At 45.3% G+C, this 27,142-nt stretch overlaps 1 protein-coding gene across 1 annotated transcript in view; it reads left to right on the top strand.

The window, feature by feature from the left end:
* The window catches only part of Plxna2 (plexin A2), a 203,053-nt gene that overhangs the window by 153,813 nt on the left and 22,098 nt on the right, over window positions 1-27,142 (top strand). Inside the window, exons 13-20 of the mRNA XM_045142360.1 lie at window positions 11,054-11,205; window positions 17,518-17,635; window positions 19,598-19,734; window positions 20,596-20,763; window positions 21,091-21,184; window positions 25,146-25,385; window positions 25,944-26,087; window positions 26,624-26,858. Of these exons, the coding sequence (XP_044998295.1) occupies window positions 11,054-11,205; window positions 17,518-17,635; window positions 19,598-19,734; window positions 20,596-20,763; window positions 21,091-21,184; window positions 25,146-25,385; window positions 25,944-26,087; window positions 26,624-26,858 (1,288 nt within the window). The remainder of the gene's footprint in view (window positions 1-11,053; window positions 11,206-17,517; window positions 17,636-19,597; window positions 19,735-20,595; window positions 20,764-21,090; window positions 21,185-25,145; window positions 25,386-25,943; window positions 26,088-26,623; window positions 26,859-27,142) is intronic.

The following is a 27,142-nucleotide window of genomic DNA, read 5'->3' as shown; positions in this document are numbered from 1 at the left end:
CAAGCGCTTAACCGCTAAGCCATCTCTCCAGCCCTAATTTAGGGTTCTTAATAATAGTGATAGCTTCCCTTTAGCAACTCTATTTTGTGTGCCTTGAAAACAGGATGGCTTTAGTTATAATTGTTGTAGAAATAATTTTCAGGGAAGAAAAGATTTGCTCAAAGTCACACACCTGGTTAGTGGCAGAACAGTGGTTGAAAATCAGGGTTCTTTGGTCATTGGGATAAAGAATTCTGTGGCCATATATTCTCCCACATCACCCTACCGAGGTATATTTCTGTGTCCAGGATTGGAATCCTCCTCAGAGATACCAGCAGATGCTAGATACACAACATACTATTCACAATGAGGCTTAAAGTTACTAATTGTCTTCCTGTGCATAATTAGGTCTAACCTCATTCCTATGAGTGAGGTGAGCAATGAGGGAGTTTGGAGTGCCTGTCAGGCCTAAGTGTTGAGTGAAGCTACTAGATTTTGTGCCATCTACCAATGGGATAGTGATGAATGTGAAATCTGGGTCCCCTGGGCTTGTCTCTGACTTTTCAAGCTTCTCTACCTGATGAGAGAGCACAGAGTATGGGGTCCAGATGATGCATACTTACTTGCCAAGGTCAAAGATCAGGTGAAGCAGGGCACAGTGAGCTTATAGGGCAGGGGCATAATCCCAGAGTTGGTGCCTCTAGGAGTGGCTGGGAACCTCCACACAGAAGATGTGAAAGCATATTCCTGTGTTCCTGAAGCCACCTGCTGTATTGCCCAATATGGGTATGGTAGTGCCGGACTATTTTTTTGGTTTTTTGGAGAAGGGGTAGGTTTTGTAGTCTATTTACCACTGTATAAATTTCACTTTGTGAATTTTCCCAATTCAGTAACTTCTCCAACCTCAATAGTCTATGTTTAGGGAATATAAATTCTATTTAGCATTATTTTAGGAACATGTAACTGGGACAGAAAATCAATTGTGGAAAACAGTGTACATTGCCCTTCAAAACCAAGCTATAATAGTTTGAGATGATTCGTTCCCTCTTGCTGCCCTTGCTCTTTGTGTGCCCAAATAATTTTAAGGAGGCTCTTTTAGATGAAAATGCATTGAGAAACTGGTTGAGTGGCTGCAGCAGTTGTAGGTATTTGTGAAATTACACAAACTCTCCTTTGGAAAGGCCAAAGTCACCTTCCCAGGGTCAGAGTGACTTAACAAGTTTCCAATAAGAAAATAAAGAAGTCAACCAGCTTTTCCAAGAAACAAGCCAGCATTTTAATCTCACATTCATTTGCTTGCAGGCTCATTAATATAGCATCACTGCAAAAAACAGCTAACGGGAATGGTGTCAGGATGAATAATGGAGTTACTCTGCTGAGATAACAATTAGGTTTCGAATGTACTATCAGCTAAGACAGAACTAGTAAGAAGTTATTTCAGGCAGGAGAGAGCTGGCACTGTCGAAGTCATAGAATCTTGCAGAGCTCCTCAGCTAGGTTGTCGCGACTGGAGAGTTCGCCCTCACATGCACACGGACCCTCAAAGTTGGAAAACCGCATGACTACTTACTGTCTGGGACCCAGCATCCAGGTGTGTTTGGGAGCCAAGATGAAATGAGAACTTTCAAGAGTGCAATAGGCATCACTGCCTTCTAATGTCAGGAGCACACTTTATGGCAGAAAAGAGGCAAGTGGATTAGGAAGGAGAGGAAAAGCTTGCTATGTACCAATATGTGTCCACAGGACTACTCCTGGAGTCCCAATCTCAGACACAGACACATCCAATGCACAAGGTGGCCACCCATTGGTAATACTCCTCCCTGCCACCAAGAGGCTCAGATGTCAGTCTCTCCCTTCCCCTTTTACAGTCAAAGTAGTGAGGACTGACACCATGGAGAATACACAGATCACAGAGTGTCAGCATCCAGTGGCATAAGCAGTGTCTTCACTGGCACCAAGTCCTCACCTAAAACAGTGCCTAGAAGCTCCATCTGCAGAGCAAACTTCTAAAACCAAAGCCACTGTTTCTGTGAACCTCAGCTAACCTAGCCTCGGCTTGGATTTCTTAATTCTCAAATGGTCATGAAAACAATTACAGCTATACTCGCTGAATTCACTATACACACCTAGCACTACACAGATGGCCTCACACATGTATCTAAAAGATTTTTTAAAAAATTATTTATTTATTTGAGACAGAGAGAAGGGGAAAGAGAGAGAGAGTGAGTGAGAATGGGAGGGCATCTGTGCCTCTGGCTTACATGGGACCTGGAGAATTGAACCAGGGTCCTTAGGCTTCACAGGCATGCACTTTAACCACTAAGCCATCTCTCCAGCCCACATGTATCTTATTTAGACTTCACAATGCTATAAGTTATTGTTAACCCTATTTTTACAGATAAGAGACCTGAGGTACTATGAGGAGTGATAACTTTCTTAAAGTCACATTACTAGTAAGAGTCAGGATTTAACCCTCAGCTCCTTAACTTGCTTTCTTTCCTGGGCTCACTTGGACAAATGGGATTCTCTACTTAGAATCAAGAGGGAACACAGCGGGCATCAGTCTCTTCTCCAGCTTCTACAGATGGGAAAGAAGCCAATAGTTTTCCCCCCAGGATTGTCTGTGGAAGCTGAACATAATTAGGGAGAGAAGACAGGGGCAAGGCCAGGTGGAGAGTGTGAACAAACACTGGGCAGGGATAGAGCAGAGGGATGGATACTGAGAAGAACAGAGAGGGAGGTAGAGAAGGCAAAGAGAAAGATAATAGCAGCAAAATGAATGGCAGGGTTTCTTGGAAAGCAGGGAGATATGACCTCAGCCAAGGGAGAGGGGTTGGTGCTAAGTAGAGGGACCCAAAGAGAGGCTGAGGCAGGAAGTTCATGCTGGCAAGTTGAACTCTATAGGTTTGGAAATGGTTAGCTGGGGCTGTGTACACACAGATGAAGTGCACAGATTAGACAGATCTGCTGTGCTCTGCCCTTCCTATGCAAGCTCGAGCACATTACTTACTCTTTCTAGGACACTATTCCCCATTTGTGAAATGGGCGTAATAATAGCTCTGCTGTTATAACTTATTTTGAGCCCTAAATAGTATATAATGCAAAGCCCCTGACATAATTCCAGGCTTGTTCTGAGTATGTAAAGAAATCACTGGCATAATACCTGAAAAATCTCTGATTTGTAGTAGTCTTCTGTGGTCTTGGCCCTAGAAACTGAGACAGAACCAGAGGAAGATGGAATCTCTAGTATGTGAATCAGGTTTTGTGAATCCCCAGGTCCTCTGACCTCAAGCCTCTAGTGTGGTGGAGGCCCTAACTCTGCCCCTCAGAAGCTTTGTCCAGGTCCTACCTGATTCTGCTATCCTGTGCAGTCAGCCAGACTGCTAAGCCCCTGGGCCTTGCAGCACCCTTGTTCTGCTTCCCAGTGCAGCCCTTTGGATCTCCTCAGCTGTAATTAATCAGCTGCATCTGCTCTTGCCCCCGGGTGGCTGTGTGACATAGTTCCCTCAAATTGTTCAATTAGTGGCTGCAAGAATGAGGGCAGCTATAGAATCATAGCACTGCTTTCCAGGTCACAGCCTCCATGGAGAACATAAACATGGCAGAGCCTGGCAGGAGTGCAGACCAGGCTGGGATTGTCTGCCTGGGATAGGAGCCCTGCGCTGCTCATCAGGGCTCTGTGGCTGTGCCACTGTTGAGATTGGGTCTAAGGAGAACTGAGAAATGGCTACCCAAACCAGAGATTCTGGAAGCGTTGAGAGGCTCCAGCTAAAGATAGGACTCTCCCATTAGCCTTCTTTTATCAGCCCATATATGTGCCCTAGACATGCCAGCCTTATCCTTCATTCTGTTGGCCTGATGATTCTGGCTTCTAGTCAACAGGCTAGGGCTTGGACAAGCCTTCATGTGGCAGAGGGCCTGGGATTACTTCTGGATAGGGTTTATTGATTGCTAGACTGAGCCCTAAACTGTTTTCCATGAATCCTGCAAGCATGGACCACCTTTTCACTAGATACCCAGTCAAGATACCAGTTCCCTTAAAGCAAGGTGTTGTGGCCAGGTAAAGTCCCCTTGAGATGCAAGTGTAGAATAAAATGTGATGACACCTGCCTGTAACCCCAGCATTCAGGAGGCAGAGGCAAGACGATTTCTGCAAGTTCCATGTCAGCCTGGTCTGCATAATGAGTTCCAGGCCTGCCAGAACTAAGTAAGGAAACCCTCTCTCAAACAGACAAACAAACACAAAAAAACCAATGCCAGTACAGAATTCTTTGGAAGGAGAAAACTTCAAGGTGAAATATATCTAAATGGGAGAAGGAACCTCAGCAAGCAAAACATCACAAAATAGGAAAGATGCCACAGTATACCCTCCGCTAGGTTTTGCCCAGGACCAGCCTAGCTCATGGTGTATGTGTGACAAACACAGACACCATTGTCAAAGGCCCCTGCATCTTGATCACCTAGGCACACATTCAAGCCACCAGCCTAGCTTGGGTCATTGCCCTCAGAGGATAATGAAACTGCCAAGGTCCAAAGCAAAGCATCCAGTGATCAAAGGGTTCAGGAGAAACTGTCTTCAAAAGAAAGGCGCACAACACTGCAAAAGCCAAGGCTGGTGGCGGGTCGGGGGAGGAGAATATAATTGCTGTCTTCAGAAGATGAAAGATGCTTGATGAAGAGGCAGCTGTTCAGTCCTCCATTCGATGAGGACTCAAACTAGAAATTGGCTTAAATTAAACAAGGGGATTATAGGAAGAACTTCTGAATGGTTCAGATATGACAATACTCAGCACTCCCAAACAACACTTAGATACCTTCATCCAGCCATCATTAAAGAGTACAGTTTGTTTAGAATATGGTAGACATCTTTTCCCAGTAACAGAGAATTAGGAATATTCTTTGATGATTGCTCAAGGTCTGTCACTTTGCTAAATATTAGGTTGCTAAGAAAAGTGCATTGGTCCCTGTCTGAACATGGTTCATGTCTTATAGAAGAAATGAGCAGAGGCAGTCCTGTGTGGTGGTTGTGGTCACAGAACTATTCTCAAGGCCAGCAGAAGCATAGAAGAGGATGCTGAGTCTGCCTGAATGAGCTGGGGCAGGCTTCCCAGGTTAGGTTTTGGCTAGGCAGAAGGCACCACGGACAATATTATAAGAAGCATCTTGGCTTAGCAGAGCTGATTATGATTTGTCATTGGGCCTGCCTGGCCAGCAGAGAAGATAGTGTGCCAAATGCATCCTGTGGCTCTAGAGACAGAGAGATATCCCAGGTAGCACACATCCAGACTAAGTCAGAATCTGAGAAACCCTCATTATACAGATTAGGCAGAGAAAGGTCACATGGGTGGGGTTAGCACATAGCAGAAAATTTGATAATCCTGCTCACCCCGAGCCATCCATACCAGCTGCTTCTATCTGTAGTCCTCAACTAATTCTTATCTGAGTCTACAGGGAAAAATTTCGCTTGATTATATTTCTGATTCACACTATAGTGTATGTTGAAAAACATGTGGCTGAAATTAGTTAGTACCTAAATATCTTCTGTTCATCCCCTTTGTACCCTTCCTCAACACACATACACATGTGCATGTATGCACCCATATGCTCACGTACACACACACACACACCTCAAACTGTTAAACAGTTTGCTTGTATGGGTGTTTCATGTAGAATTACTTAACTGAAAGAATCCACTGAGTTTATTGTGAGATGCTGCACTTGCCATGAATGGTTAATTACCTGAGAAAGAAGAAATGACAAGAAGGGAAGGAGGAAGGAATGAAGGCAACCTTGAACAGGGCAGATGTCCTTTTGAATTTTGGATGAGAGGTGATGTCTAGCTCAAGACACACTTCCGCACAAGGCCCAGAAGTCCCTGTTCTCAGCATCTCTCAGCATCACTCACTTCCTGCCCAAGCTCCAATGCAGGAATCGTCCTAGGCATTTTCCATCCAGTCATGCATGTTCTTCCTGCCCAGACCACCCCAGCATCACTGTCATAAGCTCCTTGATCAACAAGTTCTCCTTCCAAGTTAATAGGAAAATGTATACCATCTCTGAGCACCCCAGAAGCCTTGGTAGCCCATGTTTTCCTCATCTGGAAGGCTGGGATGCAGGGAAGCACTGGGCAGGACATTAGCCATCACCAAGACCTGCTTTCTAAATAAAAATGCCCAAAATTTCTAAATGTTATCCTACTTAATCTTCACATCCTTCTTTTGAGGCAGACATTATTTTATGTTTTCAGATGAGGCAATTACATTCAAGGATATAGATCAGAAGTATCAGAGCTGTTTTCAAATTCGGATCTGTCTGACTCCAGAGGTTAGATTCTATCTTTCTGTTGTAGACATGGAATTCAAGACAGCCTTGCTTCCTTACTCCAGAGTAGCTAACAGCATATGGGCTATCTAAACTGGAAACCAAGACATGCAGACCTATCCAATACTCCAGTCATATCGGAGTTTATTTTCCATCTCATACCCTCCGTTCACTCCTCTTCCTTAAGCCACACAGTCCCTCTCAGGTCAAGTAGGCCTTCCTTGGGGCTTTTTAAACTGAAACTGAGCACTCAACCAACATGCCTCAACTCTGCACAAGGCTAGACCTGACTACCTGGGCTTCATGCAATGCTGTGCTAAACACCCATAAATCTCTTGCTGCTTACAGAAAAGTCTGGGAATAGAGTCTTGGTGGTCAGGGAGCCTGGACCTGGCAGCTACCTCATCTGAAATAGTGTGAGGAGGGTCCTGTTCTCTCCCTCTCTGAGGAAGAAGTCCTTCCCACCAAGCCTTCCCTTTGTACCGTATCCTGAATACTTGGTCCTGGGGAGAAATGAGGAAGTAGATGCCAGGCTCTTGCTACCCAGGTCACCGTATCACACAGACATTATATCCCTGTACTCCTCTCAGCCACCTAGAAGGGGGGATGAATTCTATAGGATGCCTTCCTCTGTTGCTTGGCTGTGAACACACCACCAACCTGACTCTGATTTTTCAGCTGGAGAAAAGCAAATACACTGAAAGACACAGATCTTGTTTTTGTTTTTGTTTTTGTTTTTGTTTTTGTTTTTGAGGTAGGATCTCACTTTATCCCTGGCTGACCTGAAATTCACTATGTAATTTCAGGCTGGCCTTGAGCACACAGCAGTCTTCCCACCTCTGCTTCCCCATGCTTTGATTAAAGATATATGCCACCATACCTGTCAAGACAGAGATTTTGTTTTGTTTTGTTTTTTGTTTTTTCAAGGTAGGGTCTCACCCTAACACAGGCTGACCTGGAATTCACTCTGTAGTCTGAAGGTGGCCTTGAACTCACAGCAATCCTCCTGCCTCTACCTCCAGAATGCTAGGATTAAAGCCATGCACTACCATGCCTGGCTAAGACAAAGATTTTTAAAGTACATCTTATATAAAGGACCTCTGGAATTTGGCAGAACATGAATATCACATTATAGATGGAAGATGTGACTGAAGAAATGAAGAAGTTCAGAATTGGGAGGGATTTTGCCTCAACAATGGTCACAGTCATTGAGGGGTTTGGGAGCAAGTGACTAGTACCCTAGAAGTTGTTTTCACAGACAAACATGGAAACTTATGGCTAGAGTAGATGAAATGGTGAAGTTTGCCTAGCACCCACTATGGAATATGCTTATTCCAAAGACACATGGTACTGAAAACTGATAGGACCTGAGACTATTTTAATTATACAGTGGTAGAAAAGGGAACAGGAACAGTTGAAAACACTTTCAAGACTCCTGGCTGTGTATACAGTGATTCCATTAACCTTGAATCTGAGAAGACAATTGGGTTAAGGTGGAAGAAAAATTAAGAGCTTATTTAGACATGGTAAAATGTGGGACACTTGAGCATCATAGAGGTAGAAAGGGAGATGCCCAGTAGCCATGAGATATATGGCTCAAGAGAGGTTAGAGCCAACCATATACATTGGAAACCACCTGTATGGAAGTCTTGGGAATCCTCATATCAGATAATTACCATTTCATCTATGTTTTGAAATCTAGGCTTGAACATATAAGCTTTGTTTTGAGGAAGGAAGCTGAAAATGGTGTCCCTTCTATGTACCATGGCTAGGTATTGCTTAGTTGCTCCTCTCACTGTGAGCTTTCTGGCCACCAATTTTAGGTGGTGACAACATAGGACATAGCTCCTAAAAGAAAATTCTCCTTAAGACTCAGCTTCCCAGGGCACTTTCCAAAACTGGGGATCTGATTTGATGACTCACAAGGGCCATAGTGTGCATGCCAGCAATTTCCCAAACTAACCATCTCTTTGACATGTATCTTTATACCAAGATCATATTTGCTAATAATATGCCCAAAGGAAAAGGGGCCTTTTGTAAATATATAAGCTGGCTCATATTCCTGAGCAACCTGTACCAAATTGACCCTAGAATCTGATGCCATGTGTTCATCTTCCATGTGGAAAGAAGTACTCATGACTTACCAGAAAGGGAGCCATGCAGTGAAACCTCCCAAAGCCACTGAGTATCGATAGCACAATCCCCATGTACTGCCTGCAAGACAGAAATATTTTTAGTCTCCCCATAAATATTTCATTTCATGGTTTTCCTGAAAGGTTATAATTATAGTGAGCAAAAGAATTTATTTTAAAAAATAAAAGTTGGGGAGAAAGAAAAACAAATTAGCATGGACTGTCAGTCCCTTTAGGTAGGTGGGTTTCTGACATGCAGGTGGCTAGGGAGGGGATGGAGCACTGGTCCAAGTGGATCCAATGGAACCAGGGCTGAAAGTAAGTTCTGTCATACTGATGCTTTGCTACAGAAGTGAGCAGACCTTTCCCCACCTCACATAATGACGGTCCATCTCTCAGGGCAAGAGCTGTACCAAGACAGAACAGAATAGCTAAAATGCAGTATTGTTAGATATTTTCAGAGTTGCCAGAGACAGAAGAGCCATAGGGGATTTCTGTTCCCCAGTCCCACTACTTCCCTTCTGTGTTTCCATCCTGCTCCTAGTCTCCTCCCCAGCACACAGACAAGCATCTGATTCCGCTTGAGGGCATCTCCCTTGATCCTTTCCATGTGTCTTGTTTAGTTTTATTCATAAGGTAGGATATTTTTTCCCAGAAAAGGGAAACAGACACATAGACAAGGTGTCATGGGTGAAATAAGCTCCCATATAGGCATGCCATGGTCTTGGTAAGAGGGCAGGAAGCAGGATCATCAAAGACCAGCAGGAATGGAAGGGAGGTCAGGAGGCTTTAGTCAAGTTCTCGCTCAGCAGCCAGAGGGCAAACAGCACATTGCCAGAAGTGAGGGAAGGAGGATTATTTCTACCCCTTCCTTCCATCTCTTCCTTGATCTCTAGTGCATGATAGTCTATGACTGAGAGAATATCAGAACTGAGTGTTTCCCCATCATCAAAGGAGGAGTACCCCTTCAGGGGAAGAGGGAAGCAAAAAGAAAGGTCTTGACACCATTTCTACTTGGTCATACCAACACTGACTGCTTCCTCCAGAGACCTTTTACCAGCATGTGAAGTGGTAAGGAAGAGCCTATGCAGTGCCCAAGAACACAAGAGGACCTGGTCTTCCCAGAGGCACCATCCAGGGATCTTACCAGATTTTCTTTCTTGATCAAGTCTTGCCTTTCTTCTGGAACAATGAAAAGAGCTAGCATTTTTTACTAGGCGTACAGGTTGCTTAAGGCCTTTGGCACATCCATAGCTTCTGTAGATTTCATTCTTCTCACTATAAAATGAAGATCTTAGAATAAGATGCCCTGAGACACCCCCTCCCACTAGGTCTGTAATTGTGAGTTCCTCTGCTCCCTGGGATTGAGTCCACTCAGGGCTATGGTTAGCTAATTTCTTCCCACTCCAGATAACTTCAGATCTCAAAGCACAAACTTTTTGATTGAGATCCACTGGATTCCAAAGAATTGAAATTTTCCAAGAGAAGTTTATACCTAGCAAGGACCTGATTCTATTGCTCCTTTCCTATTGCATCAAAACAAAATGACATAACAGTATTTGGTAGCTGAGTTAAGGAATGAATAAATAAGTGATTGTTGGGTTTTACTTTGCTCTTGCCTTCTTATGGGTAGGAGTTCATTATGCTCTCTCCTCCTTCCTTCTCTTTATCTAATAAAGTCTCTCTAAACTTTAAAATATAAAATAAGACAAATGTGATCCTTGCTAAACAAGAAGCCAGCAAAGATTTAGAAAATATTAAAGCTATTTTTTCTGGTCCTAATGTGTGTTGGAAAAGTTTTTGAAGAAAAATGGCCAGCATGCTCTGGGTCTTTGATACTCACTATAGCTACATCTAATCCTCTTCTGCTCAGAGCTCCCATTGCTTTCCAATATCTAGCTGATCACCACAGACCCTAAATCTGTGTTATTTATCATCACCTCCTCCCTGACTATAAATTCCTTGAGGGAAAATTTGCAGTGTATTCGTCATGGCACCCCACATTGTCCAGCACATGGGAGTGGCAATAATGACCCTATCCCAGTTAGCATAATAATGCAGTCTAGTGGGCACAGTGCTCCAAGAACTGCTTGTTTGGGGTTCCCAAGCTCCCTGAAAGTGTGGCAGATAATATTCTCTTCACAGAGAAAGAACTGAAGTTTAAGGAGATTATGTGACTTGATCACAGTCAGGAAGCTAGTAAATGTGCCACAGATGAGTTTTCTTCTGAGAGTCCAGAATTCTTTCTGATGCTTTTTAGAATAAATGAGTAGATAGATGGATAACAGGTAGGTGAGTGGGCAGATATATGGATAGATGAATGATTTAACTAAGGAAATAGTATAAAACCAAAGGTGTCTGGATTATAAATAAGCTAAAAAATGTGGAAGGTGTAAGCAGTTCACCCAGATTCCGGTGTCTTCTCAGTGTCCCTAAGCACACTTCTCTCAACCTTTTGCTGTCTTCAGTTCTTATGATAATTTACCTGTGCAGGAATAGAACAGTTGAGGAGATAGTAGATGAGAAAGTGTTCTGTTAACTAAAATTTCCTGATAAAAAATAAAGTGAGATCCTCTATTTCTGTGGATGTCCCAGTAGCTAATCCAATTTCCATCTTGCAGATTTTGACAGTGTCAGGACCACCTGAAGGTGGGACTCGTGTGACCATCCATGGTGTGAACCTGGGCCTGGACTTCTCCGAGATCGCTCACCACGTGCAGGTGGCTGGGGTGCCCTGCACGCCACTCCCGGGGGAATACATCATCGCTGAGCAGTGAGTTGCCCTTTGCTTATGGGAGCCTTAGGGTAAAGAGTCTCCTGGTACCCTTATCTGGGCCTTTTCTAGGGTTTGCTCCTATAATCCCCTCCTTTCATGGAACCTACCATTGGCCTTTGTGGGGTTCACTTGTCCCCAGAGGGACTTTTTCTATTTGCTGTCCTGTTCCCACACTGCTCTGGCATCAAGGTTCCAGGTGCCAGCATTGCCTCTCATTCAGCCTTTGCTTGCCTGCTGGTGAAATTGAGCCACCCTCCTGACACGCTCAGGCCCTCTGAGGCCTTCCCACCCCTCCTTTCAGTCTGCATTGGAATGCGTCCCACACAGTGGGCTGCAGGCAACAAGTTGTTTAGTGCAGGAGGCTCTGACAGCAGCTTAATCCAAACAGGGCCTCCACTGGAGCAAATTCATTTATTTCTGTAAGGGAAGTGTCAGCTGGAAATTAGAAAATGGGCATGTAGTGGTGGATGGGCGGATGGAACTCAGGAGTGACATATGTTTAAATGTGGGGTGTTCCTGGTGGGTAGGAGGTGGGCCAGAAGCTGGAAGCAGAAGAGTAGAAGGAGGTATAAGGGAGGGGAAGCCACTAGATTATTCTACATGGTTTGACATGTGATGCTAGCTCAAGCCATCTTGCTTCCACGGAGGTTGAGACTCTGCATAGTGTTCAGACTGACATGAGCTTGACTTTGGGGAAGAACTTCCCTCTCACCAGCCCCCCCTTTCATCCTCCGCCCCACAGCCCTAGGTCTGTCTACCTGAGAAGCACGAAGTAGCAGATCATAAAAATGACCTCACCTTATTTTCTATCAGCAATCTGAGTTAATAAAACGCTTTTCCTTCCACTATTTTCTTCTAAATTGCTCCAGCTCCAAACAAGTAAATTATCATAAAAGCTGGAGTGAGCAAGACTTGGAGAAATGAAGTAACTCTCCAGTTGGCTTGAGGTATAAATGCCATGTCATAATTAAAATGAAGTCTCCTGACCCTAGTACACACCTGTTCCCCTGTCATAACAGTCACCGGGCAAGATTGCTGGGAAAAAAGCAGCCTGAATATCCGTGACTTATCCCCTGTGGCTTTGAACCTCAAGGGGCCATGATTCTTTGTGATCAGAGACAGGAGAGGTGAATCCTCAGACTCCCAGGACTGTAGGAAATGGAGACCACTGGACACAGACCAGAAGAGAAGCTGATCTGACACCCCCCCCCCCAATCCTTCAGGTCTGGTCATTCTTTGACAACTTTATTCCAGCAAGGGACAAATCTTGGAGGGGAGGCTGGCTAGGCCTATAAGAAGGACATGAGGGAAGAAGGGAAGTGATCTAAGTACTTCTGCACAACCAGAAGAAGAGGTGAATATTGCAGGAGTCAGAATTACTTGCAGAAGTCCTCATGGCCACATGATCTTCAAAGCCTACCAGACTATGTGAGACACTCAGTTAAACAGACCCCAAATCAACCTACCTGGGCCTTGAGGACTTAACTTGGCCCACCTTGTTGGGGGATTGGGAGTGCTCAGACTTTGAGCTGAGAAGTAAAAACCCTCAGGCAGCTCGACCTCAGAATCTTCTGAAATTGGAATTAAACAGTATTCACCTTTGGCTCCTCTGCTTGACCAGCCCAGGGACCACAGCAGCCAATTTAATGAGCTGTACAATGTAATAAACTTCAGTTCTGTTTGTGAAGTTAAATGTACCACTCTTGTCCAGGGCCATAAGGAAGAAAGCACCTAGACAAATCATAAGTTAGGGTGTGAAGTAACCCTAGGGTCACCACGTGTCATGCCAAAACTGACAGTAACCCCAGAAAACTGCTCACACCCTCACCTCAGGCTCTGGGCAGGCAGGAGGTAGCCAGCACACCCCAGCCTCGTTGAAGGTAGCATTGTTTCCAGCAGTGCCAGGCTCATTACCTCTTCCAAGGTTTCAGAGTTTGTTAACATCATTAAGCCTCCATCCCAGGAAGCAAGCAACAGGCACAATCACTACATGTGTCTTTAAGAGATGAATTTGGCTAACCAGGCTCAGTGCAGGGTCCTGGGCACAGGCAGAATTAGCAGGCGCGGTAATGATTCACCATGTGCTTGTACCTTCCACCTATCACTCCACAATTAGGTTAATATTGGTGAAAGTGCCCCACTAAGTCCTGCAGTCAGCACCTCACTGGTCTGTGGAAGGCAGGATGATTCAGTCACAGGACATTTTCTGGGCAGTGGGATGCAGGTCAAAACTGTGACTCAGCCTTTCCAAGGACAAAGTCTGTGCATGAGGCTGACTCAGCCTAAGTCCTTAGTCCCTCTGTCTCACTGCTCTATCTGTAAACTCAGATGGATACTGGATGCATGTTCTTCCTCCCTCCCTCAGAGAGTGAGGCATCAGCTATGTGGGGGGGGGGGGGAGTTGCCATGACATAGGCTCCAGAGTAGTGGGCAGGTGCCAGGAGCCTAAAAGCCAAGCCTTAGCTCAGCTACTAATGAGTTGGGTGGGTTTGAACAAGTCACTGAGTTCCTTATCCCTTAATGTCTCATCTGGAAAGTGGGAACAGGGATCTCTACATTCACTTCAGTGGTCCTCAGGAGGCTGAAGCAATATGTCCCACAGAATCTGCAGGTCCCCCATTGTAAAGCTATTGGTGACATTAGTGTATCTTTAAAAACCCTCTGCAATCAAGAGTATAATCTTCAAATATAGAAACTGGACAGTTGTTTGGTCCAGTTCCCCACTTTATAAGGAACATATATAAGCATCCCTAGTTACTGCCTCTTAGTAATACACGGGATCCAGAACCACCAAGGATGCAGAAGAGATAAGGAAGTTAGGGAGCCTCTGAGAAAACAAACAGCAGCATCCAAATGAAGCCTAAGGAAGGAGGTAATGTGCATTTCACACCCTGTGGTCATCTAAGCCAAAAAGGTGAAAAAGCAAGCGGTTAGCCTGTGAGAACCCTAGGATGCCAATAGGGTCATCACCACCATCTGTGCCAGAGCCCCCACCTCTGTCACTGCTACATGCCTTGCTGTCCCTTCACTGAAACTTCTAGAGCCTTCAAGCCAAGTATAATAGCACATGCCTATGTCCTGTCTCAGACTGAGACCAGGCGGGTCACTTGAACCAAGGGATTTGAGACCAACCAAGGCAATATACTGAGACTCTCAACAATAACAATAACAACAATAATAATAGTATCAGCATAAGATTGGGCCTGTTAACATTGTGTCATGAATGATGGGGGTGACTCATAAAGCTCCACCTATCCCTCAGTGCTGTCACTGGTGAATTGCCCATGCTTCTATAAATAATGCCCAATCCATTCTCATGCAAGCAAACAATACTACCTTAATTAAACTCAGTGGGAACACACACACACACACACACACACACATACACATCAAAGTAGAATGGGACTGGTTGGGAAGAAGAAGGGTTTCAGCAGGAGGGGAAGGGGAAATAAGAGAAGGCCTTGCATGGGTGAATATAATCAAAATATATTATTCTTAAATTAAAATTTAAAATAATGATTATTGTTTAAAAAATGTATTAATAATGATGATGCTCCTCCATTGACCGCAGAAGAAGGTGCTCTAAGACTTGAGCTTAGGAGTGAAGCTAACCCTATTTCAGTCAGGGCTTTGCCACTTGCCAAAATGTGGCCCTAGATAAACCACATAGCTCATATCTGAGCTTTAGTTGTCTACAAGCTGGAGATACTAAGATCCTCCCTGGAGCAGAGGGTGAGAGGACATGAGGTCCCATCTGGTAGGCTGCCTTCACCATCAGCACCTTGTTACTGAGGTGTACGTTCTATAGTGGAGTGGTTGTCCCTCATTCCTCCACATACTCCTTCCCTCTCCTGCAATGCCCTTGCTTCTTCTATAACTGTTCCTGATCTGAGATAGGTGCCTGCTGTAAGCACTCTAGGCTTCTGTATACTTCTCTGTGGTACTGGAGCCCAAGAGTGAAGGAAGGAGAGAGCATTATAGATCAATATCATCCACAATGCTGCTTGTGAATGAAATGATGGAACTCAGGTCCACTTAAACCATAGAGGCCCTTGTCCATGGTCCACTGCTGACCCTGGCCTATCCCACAGCTTGGCTACAGTGTAGAGGTTACCATGCCTCAGGCTTGTTCAGGTAGGGCATTTAGAACCAGCTGAAGGTGCTTAGCCCCACCCATCACTCTTCTCCCAGATGTACACATAAAATTCAACCCTTTTATGGACAGTTGAAAAGGACTACACAGGACCTTCTCCTTTCTGAAATGAGTCTAGGAATACTTCAGTTTTGCCCATAACCTTCACATGTTCTTCTGTTTTCTTTTTCACAATTCGAAGCCCATGTTGATTTTTTTCTTTCATGTGAAGGATTGCTCCTGTAGAGTGTCCACAGACAATGAATAAGGATCACAGGGCATGCACATGCCCTGATGAGAAGACAGGGAAAGGTGTCTCTGCTTCCCATCCCCCATTCACACTGCTCACAAGAAACAGTTGAGTCTCCTGAGATGCGTGAGGGTACAGGGAGATCAGATACTCCAGACAGGGGCCAGTGCATGGGGAAAAGGATGGGAGAGTTGTTACTTAAAGCAGGTACCAGTATGAAAATACCCAAGCATTGCACCTTAGATTAAGCTTCTCAAATGCTCTAGTAATGAGGCTTAAGGAGTCAGTTACATGTCAAATGCTAATTGATTATTACTATCATGCTTACTTGGGTCCGTAATTAGTATACTTACTTATTGAGAAAGGAAAGGGATAATATTCTGTGAAGTGCTTTCTTGTTGCAACTAATATGCTAAGCTTAATAAGACAGTTATTGCATGTTAAGTAAATATTCACCAGCAATGAAAGTACTTATTTGGGATTAACTGTTATGAAAGAAATGGAGACCAATGGCATGCCACATATGAGAGGCATCTTTGTTTAATATAAGCTTTATTAAGTCAAAATGAAATCTGCATTTAGTTACCCTCCTTTCTAAAGAAGCTGCTCAGATAAGCACCTCTTGGTTAAACATGGATCTTCCCGGGCTGGAGAGATGGCTTAGCGGTTAAGCACTTGCCTGTGAAGCCTAAGAACCCCAGTTTGAGGCTGGATTCCCCAGGACTCACGTTAGCCAGATGCACAAGGGGGCGCACACATCTGGAATTTGTTTGCAGTGGCTGGAAGCCCTGGCACGCCCATTCTCTCTCTTTCTCTGCCTCTTTCTCTCTCTCTCTCTCTGTCACTCTCAAATTAATAAATGAAAATGAACAAAAAAAAAAAACATGGATCTTCCCAACAATGTCAGCATAATATGGGGGGACTAAGGAAGAGGTGGTCTGCTTTTCAGACTTCCCACTAAGCAAGCCTTCCAGAGACATTGCTCTTTACTTAGAGATGGTGTCAGAGTACAAGGGAAGCACTTCCTTTGTAACCTGTTTGCTGAGACTGGTGGGACCCTCTCCCACCCACCCTATGCCTAGCAAATCCAGGCAAGTCCCCCAAAAAATGTAGCTTTTTCAGTCCCACACTGCCCCCCACCAAAATCCACCCTTTTCATAAGGCTCTGTACTAAGGCAACCAGTGTCCATAAGTGCTTCTGTGGCTTGAGAGCCATGGAAGTCACCAGAGGGTATTAATCTGGACTGTTCAGAAAGAACACAGCACATCTCCCTCCCACACACCTGTCAGAATGAGATGCAGCTTTCAGCCAGGCAGCATCACCCCCTTGCCAGCCAGCTTAGTGTGCTTAGCCTTGATTAAGTGGGAGTCCAAGTCACCTGGCGCCTAATGAACTCAGCCACCACCATCCTTTCACCTCCACCACAGGCTTGCATGCCTTCATTGTGCTTATAGGTGCTACTTTGAGCTCTCACTATCTCTTCAGGTTATCTAAAGCTTTTCTAAAACCTTTACTGCGGGAAACAGACCACAACTGGATTAGCTTGACACATAGGATCACTTGTGCTCTCTGATTGGCTTGCCACATAGCAGAGAACACCAGCTGAGCACTGCCCTTCCATCTCCGTTGGACAATCCACTCACTCCACAGTGAGGCACTATGCTAAGCTATCACAGGAATGGTGGTGGTACTGGGCAGTGTGGTATGTCAAAATCACACAGAGCTTTGTGTACAATCTCATACTTCCTCCCACTGTACAGAAGCCAAAGCCTTGGGAAGTCAGTGCTCTATACCTAGGTCACATGAATGCCCAAGCTGAGTTGAAGTCCTGCACTCATGCAAGGTTGTGATGAGTCAGTCTGCGGAGCAAGTGGGCAGGGATGGCAGCCTTTTCAAGCCTCTCACAGGAAACTGCTGTCTTCTCAGGATTGTCTGTGAGATGGGCCACGCCCTCGTGAGCACCAGCTCGGGGCCTGTGCGCCTGTGCATTGGGGAGTGCAAGCCAGAGTTCATGACCAAGTCCCATCAGCAGTATACCTTTGTGGTAAGTACTGGGAGCCAGCAAGGGCACACATCTGTATGAGGTTTCTCTTAGGAAGGTCTCCCCACCCACTAGCAGTCAACCACATGGAAAACAAGAAACAGAACTTGTGGTCTCATTGCTTAGAAGCCTATAATTCTGGAGGTGGGATGATCCCAGTAACTTGGGAGTCAGGGAAGTTACCCTGATTAACAAAGCCATCCCAGGCCAGAATTCTCAATAAGGCAAAGTCTTGAATCTTTAGAAAATTGATTCTAGATTAAAGAGGCCTACCCTTTGTCCTTGTATTGTGACATCATGGTCTAAATTCCATCCTAAAGAGGGTATACCACAAAGGGACCTAATTAAGCCTAGTTAAAAGTCTGTATTTATCCACATACTTTACTTTCTGCAGAGGGTATGTTAAATGGAGATTAGAAGAGTCACTTCTGACAGGGACATGTTTCTGTGCATAAGACCAGGAGAGGGGCATATGAGCAGGTAGTTCTGTTGTCCATGTGGTCACACACATGTGGACAGCCAAACCTGAAGACATCCCTTCATGTTCAGGCAACTGGCAATCACAAAACAAGGCTTTTCTATGAAGGCAAGGCTTGTGCTAAATTCATGCTGAATCAGTAGCTTGCTTCTGAGGCCCTGGAGTCTGCCTGAGCTCAATTCTTCATGAATCAATACCTTGCTTCTGGGGTCCTAAAGTCCCTTTTCTAACACTTACTTACATTGCCACATCGAGTACTTCATTATAAAGTGTTAACACCAACAGATAGGGTCAAACCAGCCTTGCTAAGAGTTTGAAAAATCATTAGGCTACAGAATTCTCATCACTCTAAAGCATTTTGCTGCTTGTTCTAGTTTCCAGACCTGTCTTCTCAACTTGGCATTATTATGTTTTACTTTATACTTTTCTCTCCCACACTGGAAAATGCCACTGCCTATCTGCAGCCAATCTACCCCATTTCTTCCCCAGGGCAAGGTGGAAAGCAAAGACATACGGCAAGGTGGGGAGTGAGCAGTATGTCAGAGCCATAAGGGGCATTAGGGATAGCCCGACTCTACCTTCCTGACTGGATGAGGCAGAAAGACAAAGTCCCAAATAACCCGAGGACCTGTCTCAGAGCCTCATCTAGTAAGGGGATTCTGCCGACTAGAATGCACTCAGTTCAGGAAGGCATTTTTCATGCTGTGTGTGGTGGCACATGCTTGCAATCCCAGTGCTGGGAAGGCTGAAGCAAGAGGCACTTACTCAGCTCAAACCAACCTGGTCTGTATTCAAAGACCCTGCCTAACCAAACAGCAACCATAAAACTGAACTTTTCATACCACTGTCAGCCAGGCAGAAGGGATTCTGGTCAACTGGTAGATTATAGGGTTAGACTATTCAGTAAGCAGACTAGCAAGTCCTGGCCCGTGTTATGCCATTAACTGGAATGGGTCATAGAAGTTAGTCTGTTTGCTGTTGGTATCCATAGCCCTCAATGCTCATAGTAGGACAAGGGACATGTGATTGGGCCATCTACAGAGGACTTGTAATCTGTCAGTGGCCCAACTTAAGCAAGGATGCTTCTTTATTCAGTCCTGTTGACTATGTGCCAAAAAAAAAAGTCAGGGCATGCTCTAGATAGAGAAATATTTTCAAATTGTTCTCAACTTATAAACTAATTGATAGATTAGTCAGTGTCCCTTCAGATTTCCCTTCAGTGTTATGAGCATAAGACTCCCCAAGGAGTTATTTAATTTCAGTACATGGCCTTCTGTCTTCCTTGGACAGACCCTCCAGAGAAAGCAAAACACACGGAACTGCAAAGTGGAGGGAAAGTGCCTTCACTGCCAGCACAAAGATTAGCTGTCATTCTGTCCTTCATCTAATATTTGCATGTACTACCTCCACTCCTAGCACAAAGATTTTCCCTCCTGCCCTTAGGTCTAGTCTTGTACCTAAACCTTATTTCTCTGCTTCTTCCCAAGAACCCTTCTGTGCTATCACTCAGCCCTGTTCGGGGACCAGAGTCAGGGGGCACCAGGGTGACTGTCACAGGCCATTACCTTGGAGCTGGGAGCAGTGTGGCTGTGTACCTGGGCAACCAGACCTGCGAATTCTATGGGTGAGATGCACTTGAAGCACATCTGGAGCACTGCGTGTCTAGATATCTGCATGTGTGCCTACATGTTACTGTATGTGTCCTGTAGCTCTTCCCATCACCTCCGTGTTATTTGACACGTCCAGGACTCAAACACCATGTGAGCCATTGTCAGAGATACATGCTACTTGTCTGTCTATGGCCCATAGAACAGAGGGACTGGGGATGGCTGAAGGTAATTAGATAGGACAACGGTGAGGGAACTTGATGCTGAAGCCATAAAGGAACTAGCGACAGAGTCTCATGGTGGGAACTTGATAAACAAGGAGATTGTGTGCTCTCAGTATTTTAAGCACACATCTTTATGCACAGAACATCTCATGCACAGAAAAAACCTTAGCACCTACCGTCAACCATGCACATGAGGCCTGAGGACACAGACTCTGCGTTCTAAAGGAACTCCTGGTGTCCCATTGTTGCCCGTTTGAGAGTCTTGCTCTATGAACTCGGCAGGAGCAGGCCTGTATGTGATTATCACTGCAGAAGACAAGAACAAAGTAAACAGTGTTGACAACCTGGCTAGACCCTAAGCAGGGGTCAGTCATATTCTACAAGAATCCAGAAAAGTTCACTAACCCTGTCAGCTCTGTCCCTGCCCCATGTTCTCTGGTGCCCACTTCACTGTGATCCCTTCCTAATCCAGCTATGGTTTTTTAAAAAAAGACACTGATGGACACTGGTGAGAGTTGTATGCCATAGCATAAAGCATAAGAAAATAAAACAGAATGCATCTTGGGCCACATGAAGACTAAGGGAAATGCCCCTCAATCCAGCTTACTCCTACTGATATCTCTTTCTTGCCAATGTTCCTGTGTTGCCCATTAGGAGATCAATGAATGAGATTGTGTGTGTGTCACCCCCATCATCTAATGGGCTGGGCCCAGTCCCTGTTTCTGTGAGTGTCGACAGAGCTCGGGTGGATAGCAGCCTGCAGTTTGAGTACATAGATGACCCTCGGGTCCAGCGCATTGAGCCGGAATGGAGCATTACCAGGTGCGTCAGGTTGGTAGGGTGTACTTACATAGGAGTAAGATTGAAAGACAAACTAGAGGATGGGCAAAGTTGGCCAGGTGCACTTGAAGGGGTGCACCTGGATGGGGTAAAGAGGGCAGAATCACCTTTTGGTGGGATGAGGTTGATAGGTTGCACCCTTAGGTAGGTGTGGTTGGGGCTGAACCTTTAGATGAGCGAGGGCAATGCACCCATCTGCCATGGAGCAGAGTCCTAAGACTCCACACAGTTCATGTCAGGAATCACAGGATTGAGGTTAATTGTGCCAGGTTTGAGGAGATGTTACCTAATTCTTCTGCTTGTTCCCAGTGGTCACACGCCCCTGACCATCACAGGCTTCAACCTGGATGTCATTCAGGAGCCAAGGATTCGAGTCAAGTTTAATGGCAAAGAATCTGTCAATGTGAGTAACCTTTGGTTTTTCCTAGCTTCTGTAAACATGGCTACCTTCTCACATCTTACAAGGCCAGGAGCAGTGGGTCAAGCACAGGTGTATCTGGTTACTGGACAGGGAATTTGGTGCAAGGTCCCAAACATCTGATCCTCACAATGACTTTTACAATGACAGTATCATTTCAGAAGGTGATAGAGTGTATAAAAGTACCAGCTTCAGAGCTTATATCACAGCATAAAAGGGCTTTATGACAATGTTCACTCCAAGGTCCAATGGAGGATGGAAAAAGTTCTGGTTCCACATTCAGGAATTTTGTACTGGAAGCAGGACTCTGCCATCTATTAGCTGTATGACACTGAATGAGTCATTTAACTTATCTGACCCTGGGATACTCAATATAAATGGTGACAAGACTTTCCTTGAAGAATCTGAATATGCCAGCCCATGGCCAGCCACATGGTTGGCACTTGATATGCAAGCCACTGCCAGCAGAGGATTCTGACCCATGGCTGAGATAATTGTGGGTATGTTGCTTTATTCTTATGTGCATAGTTGTGTAATTTTATTCTTTTCAACTATTCTATAATTTTAAAAATATTCTCTTACTCAGATTAGAACAAAATGCCTGATACTCTAAAGTTTTCAGTCTATTCTAACAGCACCATCTTACTCTTCAGCCAGTGTTCTCTGAACATTATTGTATTCATAATTATAGTCAAGAAGACACTGGCAGCCATTCTTATATGAATTACTATCATTACTGCTATGACCTTCAGGGGATTGCTGAAGCTGAGTTGGAGATGCAGAGATGGGGTGGCATTTTCCCTCTTGTCTCTGATACATGCTTAGCGTGCCAAGGATTTCTTGGAAAACAGAAGTATACAAAATGACAGAATGGTAGGTTGGACCCAGAAAGTCCTACCTCCTCCTTACTTAGCTGAGGAACTTAAGCCAGATGTATAACTGTTGTGTCTCTGATAAAAAAAAAAAAAAATGTAACCTGAAGCAGATGGGGTGGCATTTTCCCTCATCTCTGATACATGCTCAGTATGCCAAGAATTGCTTGGAAAACACAGAAGTGTACAAAATGACACAATGGTATGTTAGACCCAGAAAGTCCTAACACGGATATATAAAGGTTGTGTCCCTAATCACAAAAGTGATTTGAAACAGAGCCATGCTAGATCCCAGATATCTGGACTCTTCATAACTGGACTACATTATTTAGTAATGACCCTGACATTCTCATCATGCCAGAGTTGTGAGAGTACTCGTGTCAAAACTATCAATTCATGCTGGGTGAACACTGGTCTCCCCAATAAATGGCAACATGTATTGATACATGGAAAGAGGCCTAGTCCTGTCTACCTCTACAGATAAGCCTTGTCTACCCTCCTAGTTACTGTTATTCTGTCAAGCTCTAGGACCTGGGAACTGGGTGAGTTGTGGGACTAGGAACCATGAACTCTCACCCACAGTAGATGAACTGGCTTTCTCCAAGAAAACTTTAAAATACAGGTTTTATTGTCATTCTGAGTATGGTTTGCCACATTTGCAGATCAGCTCCCAAGAGAAGGGCTGTGCCATGCCAGGGGTCCCCATGGGAAGGAACAGGTCCATTAGACAAAGGAAGAAGTAAAGCTCCAGCCTTTCCTTGGTGTTCATGGGAAGGAAGAGGTTCCATGAGCTTATAGGCTATTTTGAATATTTCAGCAGGCTCTAAGGCATGGGAGTGTGGTGTTGGCCCTGGCTGTCTGGTACAGGGCCGTAGGGCGATTAAAGATTATGGAATAGGGTATGAAATAAGGTAGGATTGGCTGGATCTTGGATACCAAAAGAATGCTGGGGAGTGAGCATGTGGCTGACAAGGATGACTCCCAAATGCCTTTGTCCTCAGGAAGAGGAGACAGGCATCTACCCTTGCACCTGAGACCCTATGGAAGTCCCAAGTAAGGCATAGTCCCTCTCCCCCAAAGCCTTCATTTATACCCTGGAGACAATCCCTTCACTGCTCCAGGTCCACATACCATGATCAAAATGTTTCAAGGAATTAAGAGATAATTCCATCCTCTGGAACATTCCACCTTGGCCCTCCATGGTGACATGCCTAGAGAGGGCAGGGTGGCAGGTATGGAGGAAAGGCATGTGGGAAGGCAGTGGCCTTAGAAACCAGCCCCATTGTGATACCCTGTGCTTCTTTGCAAAATGAGAAAAGGAAGATCTTTGCCCATGTCACCTGATTTAAAATGGACCCCAGCATATCCTTTACCCACCTGGGACCATCCCTTGCCTTTGAGCCTAAAATTATCTCAGTAGAAGGTAGAACTGAGCCAAGGCAAACCCCATCTGTGATGCCAAAAAGGCAGAAGATGTTGATTTGCTTATTCACAGAGGAGCCTCATCTAGTTAAACTAGGAAGAGCAGGAGGAAAACAATTGCAGGAGCAGAGAAGCACAGTGAGGCTAGAGATCTTCCCTGCAGAGCTGGAGAGTCGACTTCCTAGCTCAGCTATACCTATTTAACTGTGCCCCTTGCTTTTTTTGTGTGTGCCTCAGCATCCCCAGCTGCAGCATGAAATTGGAAAAGGCTGTTGAAGTGCACAGCGAAAAGGAAGGGGATAGGTATTGATCCCTAACACAACAGAAGGCCACAGTAAACTCTTTCATTTAAACTCCTGAGTTCCCTCTGGAAAGGGGGTTAGAAATTGGACTTGAAGCTCTGACATGATCTCCATATAACATCTCTCTGCTGTTGTCAGCTGTTTTTCAAGTTTACACATGGTCCTATTGCTGACCACAAAGCCCAAGAGTGTGTATGTTGGAAGAATACCCATCCATGTGACCTGCCAGACAGTATGTACTGGAGAGGTCTGAAGTCTGTGTGGTTCCTTGTCTGTTCTTGGGACACCTTGGCCACCCCAGATGGAGCAGAGCTGTGTAGGTTGAGAACCAGATTGGGGGTGGGTCAGAGCCTGCCTTTTTCCTACCCTGCACTAGTTCTTTAGGGGTTTCTTCATCTGGCTGCTGCTTGGGAAGCTCTAGACCCAGCCACTAGAGGAGAGAACAGCCAGCCCAAGAGGAATCTGATGGCAGGACAGAGTCTACCCAAAGAAAAGGGACTGTATGGGCTCAGTGAAATTCCAAGCTTCCACTCCACTGCAGAGTGGGATGGGGAAGGGGAGTTGCATGGCTAGAGGAGAGGGTGAGAGGCCCACTGTGAAACAGTCTCAGAGTCCTGCTGAACCATCACTTTTCAGTAAGCACTGACTGAACACCTGCTATTCAAGGCAAATTTCTCACCTCATACCACTTCTTCCTATATACCACACACACACACACACACACACTCACACTCAACACATGCATTCCTACTCACTCAATCTGTTTGTCCTCATCCTCAAACATTCCTTATCCCCTCATCTCCAGGCCTTTGGAGTGTTGTCCTCTCCCCTTGGAACTTGTTTCCCCATTGTACCTCTGTGGTCTAGGTAATATTCTCATTCTTTAAATGAAAGTATTCACTCTTTCCACGAGTCATCCCAGGCCACAGGCACTCATATATATCCACAGACTCTGTAGAGAATCTGGTCATTTCCACCAGGGTGTTTCCCACTCATTCATTCATTTTATAGTGTCATGCCCTATACTGAGCCATGTTTCTACTGGGACTGGATTAATTCCTGTTTCAGTAATTCAGTAGCTATTCCCTGAGACTACTTCACTCTATGGACCCCACTCAGACCACTGCCTGGCACAAAGCAAGTACTTAAACAATGTTGATCAATAAATAAATGAATGAATGAGTGAGGTTAAATGTCCTATCACCAGCCTTTTCCTTAAGGATCTCATGTAGTAAAGGAAGATAAGCATGTTCCTCAAAGATGACTAGCAAAAGCAAGCACAGGGTAGGAGTGATAGATCTGCCTCTGCCTTCCAGGTATCATGTTTGGATGCTGATTTCTGTCTCCTAGGTGTGCACAGTGGTTAACACAACCACCCTCACCTGTCTGGCACCCTCTCTGACTACTGACTACCGTCCAGGCTTAGACACTGTGGAGCGGCCAGATGAATTTGGGTTTCTCTTTAACAATGTGCAGTCCTTGCTTATCTACAATGACACCAAGTTCATCTACTATCCCAACCCAACCTTTGAACTGCTCAGCCCCACTGGGATCTTGGATCAGAAGCCAGGATCACCAATCATCCTGAAGGTATGGGTCATGCAAAGGGAAGTTGAACCCAAGGCAGTGTGGGAGAAGGTACTACCAGTTCATCCCTCAACTCCGGTCAGTCTGCCCTCCCCACATAGGAACTTGTCCAGAGATAGCAACTCACCCTTTAGCATATTCTTCACTTGTATTGTCAAGAAATGTTCTTTGGAGCTTTGGGAATCCAGGTCTTAGAGTAACTGATCCTTTCACAGGCTATCCCCATGGCCTTAGTGGCCTCTATACTTCATAAGGTCAAATCTCCTGGTACTGGCTATCTAGACTTTTGCCACCCCCCATATGTTGCTCCCTCAGTTTCATTATTGGTCAGTGTTTTATCTTTCCACCTCTTCTTGCTCTTCCTGTCATTATGTCCTTTTCTTCCCCTCTGTATCTCTAATTTGTAGCTGTGTGAAGTCCCCTCCAAAAAAACTTGCCACAGAGTCATTTCTTGGCCTTATGTAGGTGTCACACCCCCACTCCTTCATGTCTTTTTAAGTAGGTAATTAACTTTTGCATTTATGTGTCAATTATTTCTATTAAGATAGCTATTCTCTACAGGGTAAAAACCTCTGCCCTCCTGCCTCTGGAGGAGCCAAGTTAAACTACACAGTACTGATTGGAGAGACGCCTTGTGCCGTGACTGTGTCTGAGACCCAGCTCCTCTGCGAGCCCCCCAACCTTACAGGGCAGCACAAGGTCATGGTGAGTGAGCCTTCTGTTCCTCACCCCTACCCATATCACCATGCATGCATGACCTGTCATGAAGGAAGACTCTCTTTCACCTTGTTTCCTGACTCGTGTTCTCCATTTCTCATTTCCATGCCCTATATCAAATTGGACAGCTATCGAGCACACATGAAAAGAAAGGCAGATCGAAGTAAAAAAGTCATTTTTAAAAAAATTATTTATTTATTTATTTATTCATTTATGAGAGAGAGAGAGAGAGAATGAGCGCATGCATGCATGATATGCCAGGACCTCTAGCCACTATAGACGAACTCCAGGTGCATGTGTTATCTGTGTCTGGCTTACACGGTTCTAGGGAATTGAATTTGGGCCCTTGGGCTTCACAGGCAAGCATCTTAAGCACTAAGCCATTTCACTGCAAGAAGTCATTTTGTATCCAAATCTGCGGTGTGTCTTTGTGGTCTGTCCCGTCCTTCCTTACGCTGTAAGGGTTTGACAGCATGGCAGAGCTCTGCACCTGTGCGCACTGTGTGTGTCTGTGTGATGTGCAGGTCCACGTGGGCGGGATGGTGTTCTCACCTGGCTCGGTGAGTGTCATCTCCGACAGCTTGCTGACCCTGCCAGCCATTGTCAGCATCGCAGCCGGTGGCAGCCTCCTCCTCATCATTGTCATCATCGTCCTTATCGCCTATAAGCGCAAGTCACGAGAAAATGACCTGACGCTCAAGCGGCTCCAGATGCAGATGGACAACTTGGAGTCCCGAGTGGCACTGGAGTGTAAGGAAGGTGAGCAGGAGTGGCACGTGCTTCCTGGGGCGCACCTACTTCACTGGCCTTGTCGCCCTCTTCCTTACAAGCAGTACCCACCCCCATCTTTATTTCAACCTCCCCGTCTTTCCCATTCCATTTCAGTGAGCTCTCTTAGGAACTTTCCAGGTTCCTGGTACTGCTACTGTACACACACACCCACTGTCCAACCCCGCACACTGTCCTGGCTCAAACCACAGTCTGGCTAGCTCACCCTCCTTCTCAGGCCCCCTATATCCCCACAGTCAGAGCCTGCCAGGCCC

The sequence above is a fragment of the Jaculus jaculus genome, chromosome 1 (genome assembly GCF_020740685.1).
Source record: "Jaculus jaculus isolate mJacJac1 chromosome 1, mJacJac1.mat.Y.cur, whole genome shotgun sequence".
Lineage (NCBI taxonomy): Eukaryota > Metazoa > Chordata > Mammalia > Rodentia > Dipodidae > Jaculus > Jaculus jaculus.
Note: the sequence above shows the minus strand (reverse complement) of the source record. Positions and strands in the feature narration are given on the sequence as shown.